Genomic DNA, 18374 nt, shown 5'->3' with positions numbered 1-18374 from the left:
TGCCTCTGTGTGTGTGTGTGTGTGTGTGTGTAGGAGGGTATGTACAAACCATGTTGTCTTTATTCTCATGTTGAATGAGCAGTTGGAGTAAATTTGACACTTTTGTTTTAGTAGGAAAATTAAAGAACCAAATAATAGGAAATTTATGGCATTACATTATTAAATAGTGAAATACTTCTCAGAGTATGAATTATCACATATATTCTGATTTTTCTCAGTTAATCTTGACTCCTTCAGGGGAAAAATCATTTACACTTTATAAATATAAGACATCTGTGTATATTCTTACAAACATTTTCCTTTGTATATCAGGATAGCGCAAGTGCCAAAATCCATCAAAAGTACTGACAAACATGGTAATGTATTTGTAAAATAAAGTGAGCAAGTTTCAGATTGCAAAGGAGGGAATGGAGAAAAGAAAAGAAAAACAAATAAGCAATGAAGAATTCACTGAAGGAATAAAAATATATCCAAAAACCCCAGAACTTTGTTATGGCTCAAGTAGACTGTAGGCTTCTCCACTAGGGACTAAACTGAAAACATTTCCTAAGCATGTCTGCTATATAGGACATCTGAAGATGGGTGGCTCAAATGTCAGCAGTGCCATTAATTTGTGTGCAATCAGAAGTGCTTTTCTTGACCAAAAGTGGTTTCCTTTAAAAGTACAAGGGACATACAGTGTGCACACGTGTGTGTGAATGTATATGTCTGTATGTCTAGTCTATTGCATGAAGAATTGGGCAATTTTTTCCCTTATAGAGGGTTTTTTTCTACAGTTTTGAACTGTGGTATACTATACCTGATTATGGAATCCAATCAGAGTTGATGTTCTTAAAAGTCTACTGATGTGATTAATGGTCCTAATCATACTTTTATTTCCTAGATTAGTACTGTTTCCTGTAGTTCACAGTTTTTAGTTAGACCTTGAATTATCCTTTACAGGGGACCCGAAATCCTTGTGAATATTTTTAGTTGATAATTTGCATGATTATGTTCATTTTCTTTAATTTCTTCGGCTTGAAGAAAATGGAATTTTGATCTCTTTTTTTTAACCCTTTGAGTATTAATCTGTGATTACTGGCCAATACAGTGCATAAACCTTTCCTTTACACATAGATAAGGTAGGTAGATATTCATATGAATATACATGGAGACAGATAAATACACACATAGTTTTCCCCTTCAGTAACACGAAGTCTTGAAGTTTTCTTACAAGTTTCTATGAGGCTGGTTTGTATTCATCTCAAAAGTTAAAGAAAACTTTCTCATATTCTAAATGTAACGTGGAAATGCATCAGGAAATGACTGTACAGGAAATGTAATTTATAATTTACTCTTTATAATTGTTATAGTCACAGGACTGGCTACATAGTTAATAAAAAATTATGACTTTGAAAATCTCTGAATATATTTGAAAATTATTCTACCTTTAGGTATGTATTTTTTTTAATCTCTTACCTTTTTCAAATTATTGGAATTGAAGTTAGGAAATGTCATATCCAAGTGATTGCTCTAATACTGCTTTTGCTTTCAACAGTGCCCTTAAAGATAGCCGTTTCCCCCCAATGACAAGGGATGAGCTGCCACGGCTTTTCTGCTCAGTATCTCTTCTCACTAACTTCGAAGATGTCTGTGATTATTTGGACTGGGAGGTAAGACTGTTGAAGATACTTATGGCAAAACGAAAGTAAATCCTGAGTACATGTTAAAAATTAAGCCCCAAACCGAACTCTTTCAACCTATTCCCTCTCTAGTGTAAGGAAGGTTGACAGTGACGCAGATAAAATAAACTCACTGTTGAAGGAGATTTCATAAAATATTATGATCACCAAAGAAAATTTAGTCTTCATTTTTATATCCTACTATCCGAGCATCTTATTATTAAAAGCTGTCAGTAAGTAGTAAGAAGGATTCATTGGAATACATTTGTCCTTTGTTTCCATTCCATGCACTCTGGTATAACAACCACCAAATGATTAGATGGGCCAGAGGATGTAAGAAAGAAGGAACACAAGAGTTAGGAAAATACTCCAGTTGGGGAAATCAGCTCAAAGATAACAACAGAGTGTTGATTAACTATTGTTGAATAATGCTAATTCATTCTTCTCTACCTTAATTTATGCACTTAATCAAAACTAACAAATGTTATTAAGATTATATCTAGAGTATTTTTGTGTGTTAATGTTATTGACATTGATGATATTAATCATGCTTGTATTATTCTTTTAGTATATGAAGTTGGCTTTCATGTATGCTGTTCATGGCATTCAAAGGTCCTGACTATGATTTACTTTGGTGGTTGGGAGGTGATAATTAAGAATATGTCTATGAAATCTTATCCACAAGCACACCCCATACAGAATGTCCACTGTATTCAAAGTGATGTACTACAAGTACAAAAGTGGTAAGATTTGGCCCTGGCATAAAACACTTTTTTACAATCAAGTAACTAAGAAAAATAGTAACATAGATATATAGGGAATTCAATCAGATTCTCAGCATTTTCTTCATATGCTTATAAATTGCATTGTTGTTATTGTTTACCGTGGATTGGAAACTGGCCCATAGCTGACCTTCCAGCAGGTTTTCAGAGGCAGTTAATCGCACAGGTGGATATTGCCCATCTTTCTCCCACCAAACAACTGGTGGATTCGAACTGTGTTCAGCACAGCTTCTTGCCACTGGGTCACGAGAGCTCCCTATTACTATATCATTATCATGTTCCATTGGTTTAAATAGAGCATCTCCATAGTAACGGAGATATTTTGCCTTGTGGCAAGCAGTTGAGCTTCAATCTTCTTTTTGGCTTTGCCTTATTTCTCGTGAGTTTTTGGACAATTCAGTACACTGCAATTCCATTTTCCACATTTAAAACAAGTGATTAATAAAGTTCTTAATCTGCATCTGAAAAGCCTCTGTGATATAAATTATTATTGTTATGCTAGAGCTATTTACAGACTTCTGTAGAGAGTAGGATGAAAGAGTTCCTTCTGGGTTTTGTGTTAAGATTTTTTTTTTAAGGCATTATCAGAACTTGAAGCCATTTTATGATTTTTCATAAAGGAAAATATTATAATACTGCTTCTAGAAAAAATTGGAATATATAAAAAGCTTTTGTAGAATGAATATTTCATAGTTAAAATTTTATGTAAGCTTGTTGTTCTTATTTGAATTTTTCTTAAAGTCTGCCAGTATTATGGAAATACTCCCCAGTACTACATTTTTTAATTATTCCAAATCATATACTCTACTTAGTAGTAGAGCTCTGGTGGCACAGTCCATAGGAAAGTGCACTGCTAAGGTGGCTCTTTGGTGGTTCAAATCTATGAACAGCTCTTTAGGAGAAAGAGAAAGATGGACGATCTCCTGTGTGACTTTATAGCCCCTGAAAACCCAGTGGAGGATCAACTACAAGTCTGTTCCAGCTCAACTGCAATGAGTGAGAGTTTTATTTACTAATAAAATATAATAATTTTGAAAAAAATAACAGTTTTAGATGTTTCTTTTACTGTTACAGGCTACTACAGCTTTTTCTGTAGCCAGAATGATATTTCTGTTTTCTAGATTGCATTATGCGTGTGTGTGTGTGTATTTGTGTGTGAAAGAGAGAGACAGACAGATGTGAATCATATGTATGAGTAAGGAAGGAAAAAAGAAGAGAATCCAAGAGTTCAGTTTTATCTCCAAGTACACTGTGATCCTCTTAAGCTACCTACAAAGTTCTGCAAACAGCTAAAATTAATGATAATATTATTGTGCTTTTATGGTCATGAGACTTACTAGTTTTCTGTTAGACGGGTGGGAGATAAATTACAAATTGCTACTGTGTGCTTTTTCAGGGTGTACCTGTCCTCTTTGGTCATCATTTGTAGACATGAATCTCTGGAAGATTCTAAACAATTATTTGGTATTGAGTATTTAGTGCATTCCATTGGGCTTAAATAGTCGTATCTATTAAGTTATGGAGCTCTGGTGGTATAGTATTAAGGAGTTGCACAGCCAATCCAAAAGCATGTGGTTCAAATCCACCAGCCACTCTGTGGAAGAAAGATGGGCATGCTCCTATGCAATTTACAACCTCTGAAAAACCCACTGGAGGGTCAGCTTTGAGTCTGTTCCGATTATACTGAGTAATACTTCCCTGTTGAAGCAAAATAAAAATTCATAAAACAATAATTTTTTATGTCTTTTTAAAAATTTTATACTTGTTTACATACAAAGTTCATAAAGTTCATATACATTATTTTTCACATCAGATCTTTCCCCTTTCCTTTACCCACTCCTACCTCTATCAATCAAATTGTGTAACCCGGCATCTCCTTGGATCCTCATACTCGTTTTACAATAATGGTCTTATACAGTATTATTTGTCTTTATGAGACTGAGTTAGTTCACTCAGCATAATGCTCTCCAGTCCCTCCTAAGTTAGGTAGTAATTTACAAAATCATTGCTCCTGCACGCTGTGTGAATTCCACTGTGTGTATTCCACTGTGTGAATATACCATAATATCTCAATCCATTCCATGGTGGTTGGGCAACAGACACATGAACAAATGCTCAAAGTCACTGGCAAGAAGAGAGATGCAAACCAAAACCACAATGAGATACCATCTTACTCCAGTAGCAGTGGCAAAGTTTAACAGAACAGCAAGTAATAAATGTTGGAGAGGATGTGGAGCGATACATTGTTGGTGGGATTGTAAAATGGTGTAACCACTCTTGAAGGCAGTTTGGCATTTCCTCAAAGAGCTGAATGTAGAAATTCCATATGACCCAGCTGTTCCACTGCTTGGGATATATATACCCTGAGAAAATGAGAACTGAAGCCTAAACAGAGACATGTACACCAATATTCATAGCAGTGTTATTCACCATAGGAAAAACATACAACTATAATTTTATACTTTCAATATTTAAAAATTTGAAAGTAAATGAAGTACTGCTATAATTATCATGGCACAAGGAAAATACATTCCTTTTTAGTTAGTTTATCATAGTGAAATGTATTTGGCATAAGAAAAATTTGTTCCCAAAGAACAAATTCAAATGTAATGGAAATTACATTTTTAAGTTCAAGAATGTGATTTGGGCTTAAGAAAAAATGAGTAGTCAGTAAATTAAAAAGGAATGGTATTATTGTAGGAATGGTATTCTAAGTGTTAGCCTTTATAATTCTGGAAAAAAAACATATTGCTATTTTAAACATAAGAACACCAAAGTAATATATATAATTTGAATTTTTGGAAACTTTCGTTGTGCTGTCCACGTTTGCATTGTACAGAAATTAATAGCCATATTGGTTTAAAAATGTTAGGGTGTTGTTTTGTTTTTGTTTTTTTTTCATTTTTACAGGAGTACTGCACTAAATTAAATATGTAAGGTCTTTTCTACATGGGTTAGGTTAGAGAAACTAATATTCTGTAAATAAATAAAAACTCTGAAAAAAATGCTAAAGTTGAAAGAATTAAAGACATTAAAATAAGGATGTACCCAAATAGGTGTTCAAACAATAACTTGTACACCAATGTTTATAATATAGGTGGAAACAACCCCAAATTTCTATCAACTGATGAATGAATAATCAAAATGTGGTATGTCCATATTAAAAACAAACCTGTTAGTGTCAAATTGATTCCAACTCATAGTGATCCCATGTGTTGCTAAACAGAACTATACTCCATAGGATTTTCAAGACTAAACTATTTGAAAGCAGATCACCAGTCCTTTCTTCCAAGGAGCCAGTGTGCACTTGACCACCAACAAATTGGTTAGTAGTTTAGGACTTAACTCTTTGCATCAAACATCCAGAGACTGTACATCCATCCAATGGCTTATTAGTCAGCCATAAAAAAGGAATGAAGTACTGATACATATTACAGCATAAATAAATCTTGAAAACATGCTAAGTGAAAGAAACCGAAATGAAAGGTCATGTATGTATCATTCCATTCATATGAAATATCCAGAATAGGTAAAACTTTGGACATAGAAAACAGATTAGTGGGCATGTTGGCTAGGAGAAGCTGCTCCTTGGAAGGAAGCATCATTCTTGGAAAGGTGGAGGGCTAGCAAGAGAAAGGAAGACCAACAAGATGGATTGACACAGTGACTGCAGCAATGAGCTCAAGTGTGTCAGAGATATGAGGATGGACCAGGTTCAGATCGCTTCTTCACAGGGTCACTATCAGTCATATTCAGTTCAATGGCACTTAACAACAACAACAAAGGATGAAAGGAGGGAACAAGAAGTGAATGCTTAATGAGCACAGGGTCTCCATCTGGGCTGATTTAAAAGTTCTTGAACTAGATTGTATTGAGAGTTGTGCAACACTGTAAATGTATACAATACTGTTGAATTACAGACTTGCAGATGTTTAAAATGGTAAATTTTATGTTATATGTATTTTATTCATCAACTTAATTTCTGCAAGAATAATTTCTATTTTAAAATTTTAAAGTATAAAAAACCCCCACAAAATCTTCCCAGTTCTACCATTCCTAGGTAGGCACTGTTAACATTTGCTATAATTGTTTTCTTTGTATATTTTCATATTTGTTTATGTAACTGACTATAAATATTATCTCAATTTATATAATATAAATAATTATTTTAACAAAGAGTATGGGGAGGTCTTTGTCTATGGTTTATTTTTGTTTATAATTTTATATTATATTGAGAATTCCTTTTGTAAGCAGTCTGTATGTTCTATGAGAATACGACTACTTATTATAAGAAATTCTTCACCATCTAATAGGTATAACTTTTCTTCTAGACGTAAAATATCCTATTTATCATAAGTATCTGGTTTTAAACTGAGAGTGCAAAGTGTTTATGTCAGAGTGAAAATAAGGATATTTTTACAGAATATAACAGAATTGTTAAATAGGTAATGATAATGTTTTCTATAAGCAGGGATCTCTAGCATAAGGTTTTTCTGTTCAGAGACCAGTTTGAGAGTTAACTCCCACTGGTGAAGTGTGTTACTGTAGTAAAATTCCTAATTGAAAGGATAAAAATGCCAGATCAAAGCAGGAAGAGGACAGGTCTAGACACCCCAAAGTATAGAGTCATCATTGTTACATACCATTGAGTAGGAACTGACTCATAGCTGACCCGCCATTGGGTTTTTATTGTTGTTGTTAGGTGCCAACGAGTCTCATATGATTCATAGCAACCCTATGTGCAACAAGTCTGAACAATGTCCTGTCCTGTGCCATCCTCCTCATCTCTGACACACTTGCCGCCTGTTGCTGCAGTCACTGTTGTCAGTCCACCTGGTTGGGGATCTTCCTCTCCTTCACCAACCCTTCACTTTTCTAAGAATGATGTCCCTCTCCAATGTTTCTCCTAGCAACATGTCCAAAATATGTGAATTGAAGCCTTGTCATTTTTGCCTCCAAAAAGCACTCTAGCTGCACTTTCTCAAAGACTTATCTGTTTGTTCTTTTGCCAGTCCATCTGATACTCCTCACTTTTATCCAACCCCACAGCTCAAAGGCATCAATTCTTCTTGCACTAGAGAAGGAAACTGCACATCCTTATCCCTGTGCTTGTCTCTCATTTTCTTAATGAAGAAAAGTGAAAAGTTGACTCTACTTCAAACTTTGATAAAGAGGCTAGAATGCTTCCATTTGTAGTGTGAGGAATGTTTGATAAATGGTTACATAGGTGAATGTAATTAATTACAAGTCACTGTTAGATTGACAGAATGATCTGTAACGCTTCTTTCTATATGTTCTATTACTACCAAAGAGCAATTAGAACTTTTCAGATTAGTGTTTCTCAGTAGCCACACAATAAATATGGGTAGATTGTACAGTAAATCACTAAAAGCACTGAATCATCCACTCTGGCTATAAGGACACATTGGAACAGTGTTCCAAGCCTTCCACGGATTACTGATCATTGCCTACATCAGAGTCTACTTCTTACTCCCGTAGGTATGAAGAGGATGATAAGTGATTGATTCTAGGGAAAGGGGAATCTTACTTTCCTAGGGAGAAATCCAACATGATTCTAAAATCAACATGATTTTGTGTTTGAACACAAAAACTTATCATTATTGTTCAGTGTTCATCAGTTGACACCATTATCTCAATTCTGAATGACTAGATGATTGACAGACATAGTACTTTAGAAAGAAAGGAAAAGCTCATATACCATGTTGGAGTTCTCTCAAATAATATATAACCTAGAAGTGGTACAGTTAAACTGTGTGGAGATCATGTTTCCTTTTCAAGATCTGAACAGATCTAAAACCAGTGTCATTATCAAGTCAACTTGAAGCTTGACCTGAGAGGTAATTCTAGGTCTATCATCTCTCAGCTACTTATTTTCGGGATTATATAAATGAGTAAGCTTTTTATATGTGAAAGAACTCGTATATAAAGTATGCTACCAGTGATCTGGTGGGAGCTAATGTAGTAATCTGCTGACAGAGTGAAAATTCTAAACCATAGTCAAGCATCTTTTATTTCTGTGCTTTGGAGACAAGATCGTTTAAAGAAATACAAGGAAGAAATATTTTCTGTATTTGATTGCAGACCCTTAGATCCTATTTGACTTGATTAATGGAATTTTCACAAACCATAAGGCAGCTTTTGCTATATCCAGCTGCCTGGATCATCACTATTTCCCCTGTCCATACAGCTGTCACTTAGGCAATACATTGTATTCTGAAGACAGACAGTTCTTTCTTATATTAATTATGTGTAATCAGTCCATGCTGGGTGGGGCTGGCCAGAAGTCTGGCCCTGGGCTATAGAGATAGACCCCAAGTCTGTATTCTGGCTCCGTCCCTAAAGCACTAAACATTTGTCATTGTACACAAGCTTTGTTGGACTCCTAGTACTCAGAGAACTTCACTTTCAAAGCAGCCACCAAAGTACACCTCTTCAGTGATCACAGCTCCATTTCTGACGTGTTAGCCTGCAGTTAATAATAGAGCGCTTTTGTAACAACCTTCATGAGAGTAAACGGATGAGATGAATAAATTGATTACCATCATTATCTCCCATAGATTTTAGATGTTAATGTTCTCTTTTACACTGTCTCTCTCCTCTTAAAAATTTGCCTTTTTTCCCCTCGCTCCTCATAATGTACCACTGGAAAGTTCACATTCATACACAGATGGTGCATGACTCACTGAATCACCAAGTGAAATAAATGGTGTTTAGTTTGTGTATGTCTAGTTTGTTGGCCCCTGCCCCTGCTTCTTTTGCCAATCATGATATAAAGTACTCTTTTTCAGGAGGGACCATTATCTTGAAAAGGTCATCATGCTTGCTGAAGTAGATTTGTTGTTATGTATGTACTGTTGAGTCAGAACTGACCCATCATTGTTGACCCCCACCCCAGCAGGTTTTCAGAGGCAGTAAATTGCATAGAAGGAGATTGCCCATCTTTTCACAATGGAGCAGCTGGTAAATTTGAACTATGGGTGGTGGTGCTACTCTTTTTTTAATTTTTAAACTTTAATAAAAGTTTACAGAGACTTAGGGTTTCCAGTCATTCATTGTTTCACTTTTCTCCCTGCCCACCCCCTCCCTCCAATTCACTCTTCTCCTTGAAATGAAAAAGAAAAACTCTTTCATTGTTATGCAGTCACTCCCCCTAAGTCCACTCCTCTGTTCAGCCTTCACTCTGGACTTCTGTAATGACAAGAATACCCATTCATATGTCCCTTTTAAACAGTTCTCTCCCTCATCTGTTTCAATGCAATATACATCATTCCTCCCCTCCTTTTCTGTCTTCTCTCAACCCTGATGTCAGTTCTGTTTTACAACAGTGGCCCTATGCAGTATTTGTCCTTTTGTGACTGAGATATTTATCTCAGCATAATGTCCTCCAAGATCATCCATTTTGCATACTATTTCATGAGTTCCTTGTTTGTCAATGCTGCATAGTATTACATTGTGTATACCAGAGCTTCTCTATCCATTCGTTTCTTCATGGGCACTTGGGTTGTTTCCAGCTCTTTGCTACTGTGAACAAAGCCGCAATAAACATGGGTTTGAATATATCTGCTTGGGTGGCAGTTATGATTTCTTTAGAGTATATTCCCAGTAGTGGAATTGCTGCATCAAATGGTATTTCTATTTGCAACTTTTTGAGAAAGCGCCATACAGCCTTCCATAGTGGTTGCACCATTTTACACTCCCACCAACAGTGAACAAGGGTTCCGGTTTCTCCATAACCTCGCCAGCATTTGATGTTTGCTGTTTTGTTAAATTTTGCTATTCTTACTGGGGCGACATGATATCTCATAGTTGTTTTGATTTGCATCTCTCTTAGAGCTAGGGATTTTGAACATTTCTTCATGTATTTGTTAGCCATCTGAATGTATTCTTTGGTGAAGTGTCTGTTCATATCCTGTGCCCATTTTTCAATTGGGTTATTTACTTTTGTCTTGTTGTGGTGCTAAAGTACTTTATAAATTATAGATATAAGTCCCTTGTCAGACATGTTATTAGCAAATATTTTTTCCCAATCTATGGCTTCTCTTTTTATCCTATTGGAGAAGTTTTTGGATGTGCATAAGGATTTAATTCTTAGAAGGTCCGATTCATCTATTTTATCCTTTCCTGGTTGTAGATTTTCCAGGATGCTTGGAAGACCACTACTACTGTGGATTAGAACTACTAAAGTTCTTCCAAGATTTTCTTTAATGAAGTTTATAGTCCTTGGTTTTAGTCCTAGGTCCATAATAGCCCTAGGTCCATAATCCACTTTGGATTGGTTTTTGTGTATGGAGTGAGGTATGGATCTTGCTTGAGTTTTCTACAAATAGTTTTCCAATTATGCCAACACCATTTGTTTGTTTGTTTTATTATTTTTTAAAATTTTTTTAGATAGTTTTCCAATTATGCCAACACCATTTGTTTGTTTGTTTGTTTAAATTTTTTTACCATTTTTTAAAAAGGCTGTCATTTCCCCACTTGACTGATTTCATCTCCTTGTCAAAAATCATTTGGCCGTAAGTAGATAGGCTGATTTCTGGATTCTCAGTTCTACTCCATTGATCTCTGTGTCTGTCCTTGTACCAGTACCATTCTGTCTTGACCACCACGGCAGTGTAGTAGGATTTGAAATCAGGGAGTGAGGTGCCTCCAACCTTGTTTCTCTTTTTAAGGAGTGCTTTGTTCATTCTGGGCCTCTTTCCATTCCAAATGAAATTGGAGATTGTCTTTTCTAGCTCATTGAATAATGGAATTGGTATTTGTATTGGGATTGCATTGAATGTGTAAATTGCCTTTGGTAGTGTTGTCATTTTGACAATATTGAGTCTTCCTATCCCTGAGCAAGGGATATTCTTCCACCTCTCCAGTTCTTTTTGTTTCTTATAATGATGTTTTGTAATTTTCTTTGAACAGATCCCTTTACCACTAAGCTACCAAAACTCCAGAAGGTGAGATAGAAAGAGAGAGAGAGAGACTTACTTTCAATGAGATAGAATGACACAGTGGTTGTAACAGTGGGCCCAAATTTTGTAGCAGTTCTGAGAATGGCACTGTTTCTTTGATTTTACAGACAGTCAGAATTAACTTAATGGCACCTAACAACAATGGTGTAAAGTATGTTTGGTCTCTCTTCCAACTGAAGATGAATGGTTGTGAGGTGTCTTCAAGTCAGCTCTGACTCACAGTGGCAAATTTGAACCTGGCTGGCCCTTTCCTGAGCCATTCTTTTGATCTCTGGTATGTGATAGTGATAGTGACACACATTGCTGCCATCACTGAGTCAATCCATCTTATTGGAGTCTTCCTCTCTTTCTCTGACCCTCCAGCTTTCCCAGCATGATATCCTTTTGCAAGGACTGGTCCGAAAACAAGCCCAAAATATGTGAGATGATGTTTCACTGCCTCAAGGAGCACTTGGACTGCAGTTCTTCCAAGAAGACTAGTTTGTTCTTACAGCAGTCAATGAGATATTCAGTAATCTTCTCCAATACCACAACTCCAAGTCACTGATTCTTCTTCTCTCATTCTTATTCATTGTCTAACTTTCAGATATATAGCAAGTAATGTGCACCATAGCCTTTAAACTGACATCCTTTTTCTTTAGCACTTGAAAGGCCCTTGACAGCAGATTTTCTCAGTACCCTACATCTTTTAGCCTGGAAGCAGGAGCGGCATCCACTTCCGAAATGGCTTGCCTCCGGAAACTCTATATACGAACAGTGCTCAGGCTGTTCGTTCATAGGGTTGCTATGAGTCGTCTACGACTCGACCGTACCAAACAACAACAACAACAACTACTACATCTTTTATTTTCTTGGCTACTGCTACCCTGGGTCTTGATTGTGGATGAAAGTAAAATGAAGTAATTGCAACTTCAGTCTTTTCTCCATTTATCATAATGTTGTATATTGGTTCAGTGGTAAAGATTATTATTTTCTTGATCTTGAGATGCAATCCATATTGAAGGCTGTACTTTTTGACCTTCAGTAAGTGCGTCAAGTCTTCTCTTTTGTCGATTGTAATTTTAGTGGAAGCTTACAGAAATAATGGATTTTCATTCATTCATTGATACACATTTCCCTCCCTCTTCCTCCCTGAATTAGCTTTGTAATTCAGGTCTTGTTCCAGACTGTTTCTTTTTATACATATAATATCTAATCATCTATTCCTTTTAGATACTCCTTTCCTTCCCTTATTCCAGTATAGTGTTACTATTTATCCATTCTTTTACTGCTCTCCTCTCCCTTGTGTCCATAACACTGGTCTTATGCAGTATTTGTCCTTTTGTGACTGAGATGTTTCACCCAGCATAATGTCTTTCAGATTTATCCGTGTTGTTTCGTGGGTTCTAAGTTAATTTTTCAGTGTTGCATAATATTCTATTGTGTGGATGTACCACAGTTTTGGTATCCATTTGTTTGTTGATGGGTACTTGGGCTACTTCTATCTCTTTAATATGGGGAATAATGCTGCAGTAAACATAGGTGTGCATACATCTGTTTGTGTCATGGCTCTGGTTTCTTTAGGATATACTCCCAGTAGAGAGATAGTTAGGTCAAATGGTATTTCTATTTCCAACTTTTTGAGAAAGCACCAGACTGCCTTCCATAGTGGTGGTACTATTTTACATTCCCACCAACAGTGACTGAGAGTTTCAATCTCTATACATCCTTGTGAGTATTTGTTGTTTGCTGACCTGTTGAAATTTGCTGTTGTTGCTGGAGTCAGTTTATATTTCATTGTTGTTTTGATTTGCATCTCTCTGATACCTAAAGATTTTGAACATTTCTTTATTTGTTTGCTAACCATCTGAATTGCTTCTTCAGTAAAATGTCTATTCCTGTCTTGTGCCAATTTTGTGATTGGTTTGTTTGCCTTTTTCTTGTTGAGGTACTGGAGTAGTCTATAGAATTTTTTTTTTCCGTCACCACCGAGAATTTTTTTAATATACATAATGGTTTGCGTTTTAGTAGGTCCTATTCATCTATTTTATCCTTTCCTGATTATAAGTATTTTATTATGTTTGCAAGTCTATCCATGCCATAGATTAGGGCTTCTAGATTTATTCCTTGTTGCTCCTCAGATGACCTTTTTAGTCTGTGGTTTTACTCCTAGGTCCCTAATCCATTTTGGGTTGTTTTAGTGTATGATGTAAGGTTTGGGTCTTGCTTTAGTTTTCTGCAGATGGTTTTCCAGCTTTGCTAGCACCATTTGTTAGAGACTGTCATTTCCTCACTGAACCAATGTCATCTATTTGTCAAAGAACAGTTGACTATATATGGATGAGTTGATTTCTAGGTTCTTTATTCTTTCTATTGATCTAAGTGTCTGTTGCTGTACCAATACCATGTTATCTTGATTACTGTTATTTGAGATCATGAAGTTTATGCCTCCTACCTTGTTTTTCTTTTTTTCAATAGTGCTTTGCTTATTTGAGGCTTCTTTCTGTGCCACAAAAAATTGGAAATTGCCTTTCCACCTTGTTGGAGAATAGAATTGGTATTGGAATTGCATTGAACTTGTAGATTGATTTTGGTAGAATTGTCACTTTCAAGATACTGAGATTTTCTATACATGGACATGATCTATTCTTCCATATCCCTAGCTATCTTTTTGCTTCTTGCACCAATGCTTTCTAATTTTTTTTGAATAGGTCTTTTGTGTCTCTAGTTAGATTTGTTCCTAAGTATTTCATCTTGTGGTTAGCTGTTGTAATTGGTATTGTTTTTCTTGTTTCCTTTTCTATATTCTCTTTGTCACTGTAGAAAAATACAATACTAAGGTGCGCCTAATCCACTCAGTGATCTTCACCATTACTTGCTATGCATCAGAGAGCTAGGCAATGAGTGAAGATGACAGAAGAATTAATACCTTTGAGTTGTGGTGCTGGAGAAGAATCTTGAACATTCCATGGACCTCCAAGAAAACAAATAGATCTGTCTTGGAGAGGGTGAAACCAAGTTTCTATTTGGAGGCTAGGATTTTGAAACTCTGTCTCACATACTTTGGGCACACGGCCAGAAGAGACCAGTCCTTGGAGAAGTGCATTATGCTTGGAAGGGTGGAGGGATGGAGCAGGAGAGGAATAACCCGAATGAAATGGACTGATACATTTACTGGGAAAATGGGGTTAGATGTGTTGCAATCAGTGAGACTGGCTCAGCACAGGGAAGGCATCACAGCTGCTGTACAAAGGGTCTGTATGAGTCACAGGCAACTGAATGGCACATAACAACAACAATACTCAAGGAAATATGAAAACCTAGAGGAAATTAACAAATACTTAAAAAAAATCATAACCCACTCAAAATGGCACAAACTAAAGTAGAACCTGGACAGACGCATCACAAAATAAGAAATTGAACAGGACATCAAACAACAACAACAACCACAAATCAACCCTGGACCAGATGGTTTTACCAGCTAATTTTACCAAAGATTCATAGGAGATCTGTCACCAATTCTACATTATTGTTGTTATGTGCTGTCGAGTCGCTTGTGACCCTATGTGCAAGAGCCCTAAATCCTGCTCTATCCTGGGCCAGCCTCACTGTCTCCAACACACCCACTCCCACCATCCCAATCACTGAATCAATCCATCTCATCGAGGTTCTTCCCTCCACTCTCCCAAACATGATGTCCTTCTTCAAGGACTGGTCCCTCCTTGCAACATGCCCAAAGGACTTCAGACGAAGCTTCAGAATCCTTGACTCCAAGGAGCAGCCTGGTCTCACCCTCTCTAGGACAAACCCGTTTGTTCTCCTAGGAGTCCATGGTATATTCAACACTCTTCTCCAGCAACACAGCTCAAAGGCATCAGTTCTCTTTCTATCATCCCTAGTCACTGTCCAGCTCTCCGATGCATAGCATGCAAAGACTATAGCCTGGATCAGGCGCACCTTAGTCTCCAGCCTGACATCATTGCTCTTCAGTACTCTTGAGAGGTCCCTCACAGCTGACTTTCCCAATGCAATTCGTCTCTTGATTTCCTGGCTGCTGTTACCAAGAGTGTTGACTGTGGAGCCAAGTAAACTAAAACTGTTAACTACCTCAATCTCTTCACCATCCATCCTGATGCTGCCAATTGCCCCACTAGTGGTGAGAATCTTTGTTTTCTTGATGTTGAGCTTCAATCTGTATTGAAGGCTGCAGTCCTGGACATTCTATATTAAGTATTTCAGAAAATAGAAAAAGAAGGAATAATCCCAGACTCATTCCATGAAGCAAACATATCATTGGAAAACAAAGTCAGGTCAAAACACCAGCAAAATAGAATACTACAAAAACCAGTATCTCTGATGAACATTGACACAAATATCCTCAATAAAATCCTGACCAATAGAATTTAGCAGTATATAAAATAATTCATCATGGCCAAATGGGATTCATAATAGGAATTCAGGGATAGTTTAACATAAGAAAAATAATTAATGTAATTTATCACACTAAGAAAACAAATAACAAGGACCACATGATCCTGTCAATTTATGAGGAAAAGGCCTTTGACAAAAATCCAACACTGCTCCCTGTTTAAAACACTCAAGAAATAGACATAGAGGGGAATTTCCTCAACACAATGAAAAGTATATATGCAAAACCAAGAGCCAATATCATTCTCAGTGGAGACTAAAGACATTACCCCTGAGAACAGAAAGAACAAGGCAAGGATGCCTACCATCATCACTCCTATTCAATATTGTAGTGAAAGTCTTAGAGCAGTAAGGCAAGAGAAGGAAATTAGGCATCTAAATTGGCAAAGAGGAGGTAAAACTTATCTCTGTATGCCAATAATATGATGATATAATTAAAAAACTATAAAGATGTAACAAGAAAACTGTTCAATGTAGTCCACCAATTCAGCAAAGTAGCAGGATACAAGATCAAAATACAAAAATCAGTTGGCTTCATGTCTTCACTTTCTGTACACAAGATTATGTCATATGTGTGATGCAGGTTGTTGAGGTTTTTCTCCAATCCTAATGTCACATTCTTCTTCATGTAGTACAGCTTCTTAAATAGTTATAGAGAAAAGATACAACCTTGAAGTACAACCTTTCCTAATTTGAAACCACGAAGTCTTCCTTTGTTCTCTTGTTTTTCCAGGAATTTGGAGGGTTTTGTCCAAGGAACCAATATTATTATGATAATTTAGAAATTTGTCCTGATTCTCTAGTTTAAATATATTTCATGTGCTGTAGAGCATGGAGAAAGGAAAATTTCATGCCTCCTGGACAGCCATCTAGAAAGAATGTGCTGTCAATGAGCAAGTCAATATGTAAGATACCTAGTGGGAGAGCAAGTTGTAGAAAGTGAAGTAACTTTATAGAAGACGATTCAGTGCACAAAATTATCTATTATATATTGGCCCATAGTGAAAAGCAATGATGTCAGTTTGAAGACTAAGGTGCACCTGATTAAGGCCATGGTCTTTTCAGTTGCCTGCTATGAAACAGAGAGCTGGACAGTAAATAAATATGACAGAAGACGAATTGACACCTTTGAGTTGTGGTGCTGGATGAAAGTACTTGAATATCCCCTGGACTGCCAAAAGGACAGACAGATAGCTCCTAAAAAGGGTACAGCCAGAGTGCTCCTTAGAGGCAAGGATGACAAAGCTTCATCTTTGATGCTTTTGATTATGTAGCTAGCTGAGGCTATTCCTTGGAAAGGGACATCATGCTTGGAAAGATGGAGGGGAACCCCAACAAGATGGATTGACAGTGACTTCAACAATTGGCTCTAGTGTTTCAGAGATGACGAAAATGGCACAGGATAGCACAGGCTGCAGGTCGGCTGTTCATAAGGTTGCTATGAGTTGTACTTGGCCTGATGGCACCTAACAACAGTAACAACTGCATTGGTACCCACAGTGAAATGGGATGTTTAAGCCATTCTTGTACCTTCTTCAGTTACTTCCTACTTTCCTTTCATTGTGTTATCTCGTGAGGGATGTTTTCTAGCTTCTTCATTGATAAATGGGACCTTTTAAGAATCAAATCCCTATGCACATGAAAAAACTTCTCTAACAGAGTAAAAAGGGAAGCTACAAACTGGGGAAAAAAATATTAGGTAAAGACATACCTGATAAGGGACTCATATCTGAAATTTATAGACTATTCCAACACCTCAACAAGAAAAAGGTAAACAACCCAATCACAAAACGGGCACAGGATATGAATAGACACTTTACCAAAGAGGACATTCAGATGACAAACACATAAATGTTCAAATTCCCTATCTATCAGGGAGATACAAATTAAAACAACTCACACCAACAACAATAGCAAAGTAAATGCTGGTGAGGTTGTGGAAAGATTGGAACCCTTACTCACTGCTGGTGGGAGTGTAAAATGGTACAACGACTACGGAAGGCGGTTTGGTGTTTTCTCAAAAAAATTAGAAATATCATTTGACTCAGCAATGCCACTACTGGGAATATACACTAAAGAAACCAGAACCAACCAGAACAGCCATCCAAACAAATATATGCATAACCATGTTTATTGCTGCATTATTTACAATAGCAAAGAGATGGAAGCAACCCAAGTGCCCATCGACAAATGAATGGATAGAAAAACTATGATATGTTCAAACAATGGAACATAATGCAGCACTGAATAACAATGAACTCATAAAACATTATACAACATGGGTGACACTGCACGACATTATGCTGAGTGAAATATATCAGTCACAAAAAGGACTAATACTACATAGCATCACTGTTATAAAGCAGAACTGACACGGGGGTTTGGAAGGAGAATAGGATAAGAACATTTCACTGGAATAAAGGAAAGGTCTGTTTAAAAGGAATATAAGATTGTAAAACAATGAAAGAATCTTTTCTTTTACTTTTCCATAATTTTTGACTCATGTACTTATAACTTGTTAGTCAAATTTGTGTCTTCTAGGT

At 36.6% G+C, this 18374-nt stretch overlaps 1 protein-coding gene across 2 annotated transcripts in view; it reads left to right on the top strand.

Moving 5' to 3' along the window:
* AMMECR1 (Alport syndrome, mental retardation, midface hypoplasia and elliptocytosis chromosomal region gene 1) overlaps window positions 1–18374 on the top strand; it is a 230191-nt gene that overhangs the window by 195841 nt on the left and 15976 nt on the right. For both annotated transcript variants that reach the window (XM_006889917.1, XM_006889918.1), the window contains one exon: window positions 1538–1652. In XM_006889917.1, coding sequence (XP_006889979.1) covers window positions 1538–1652 — 115 coding nt within the window. The remainder of the gene's footprint in view (window positions 1–1537; window positions 1653–18374) is intronic.

Source organism: Elephantulus edwardii, unplaced genomic scaffold (assembly GCF_000299155.1).
Source record: "Elephantulus edwardii isolate Elephantulus edwardi_28Jun2011 unplaced genomic scaffold, EleEdw1.0 scaffold00083, whole genome shotgun sequence".
Taxonomy (NCBI): Eukaryota; Metazoa; Chordata; class Mammalia; order Macroscelidea; family Macroscelididae; genus Elephantulus; species Elephantulus edwardii.
This window is presented reverse-complemented; position numbering and strand designations above follow the sequence as displayed.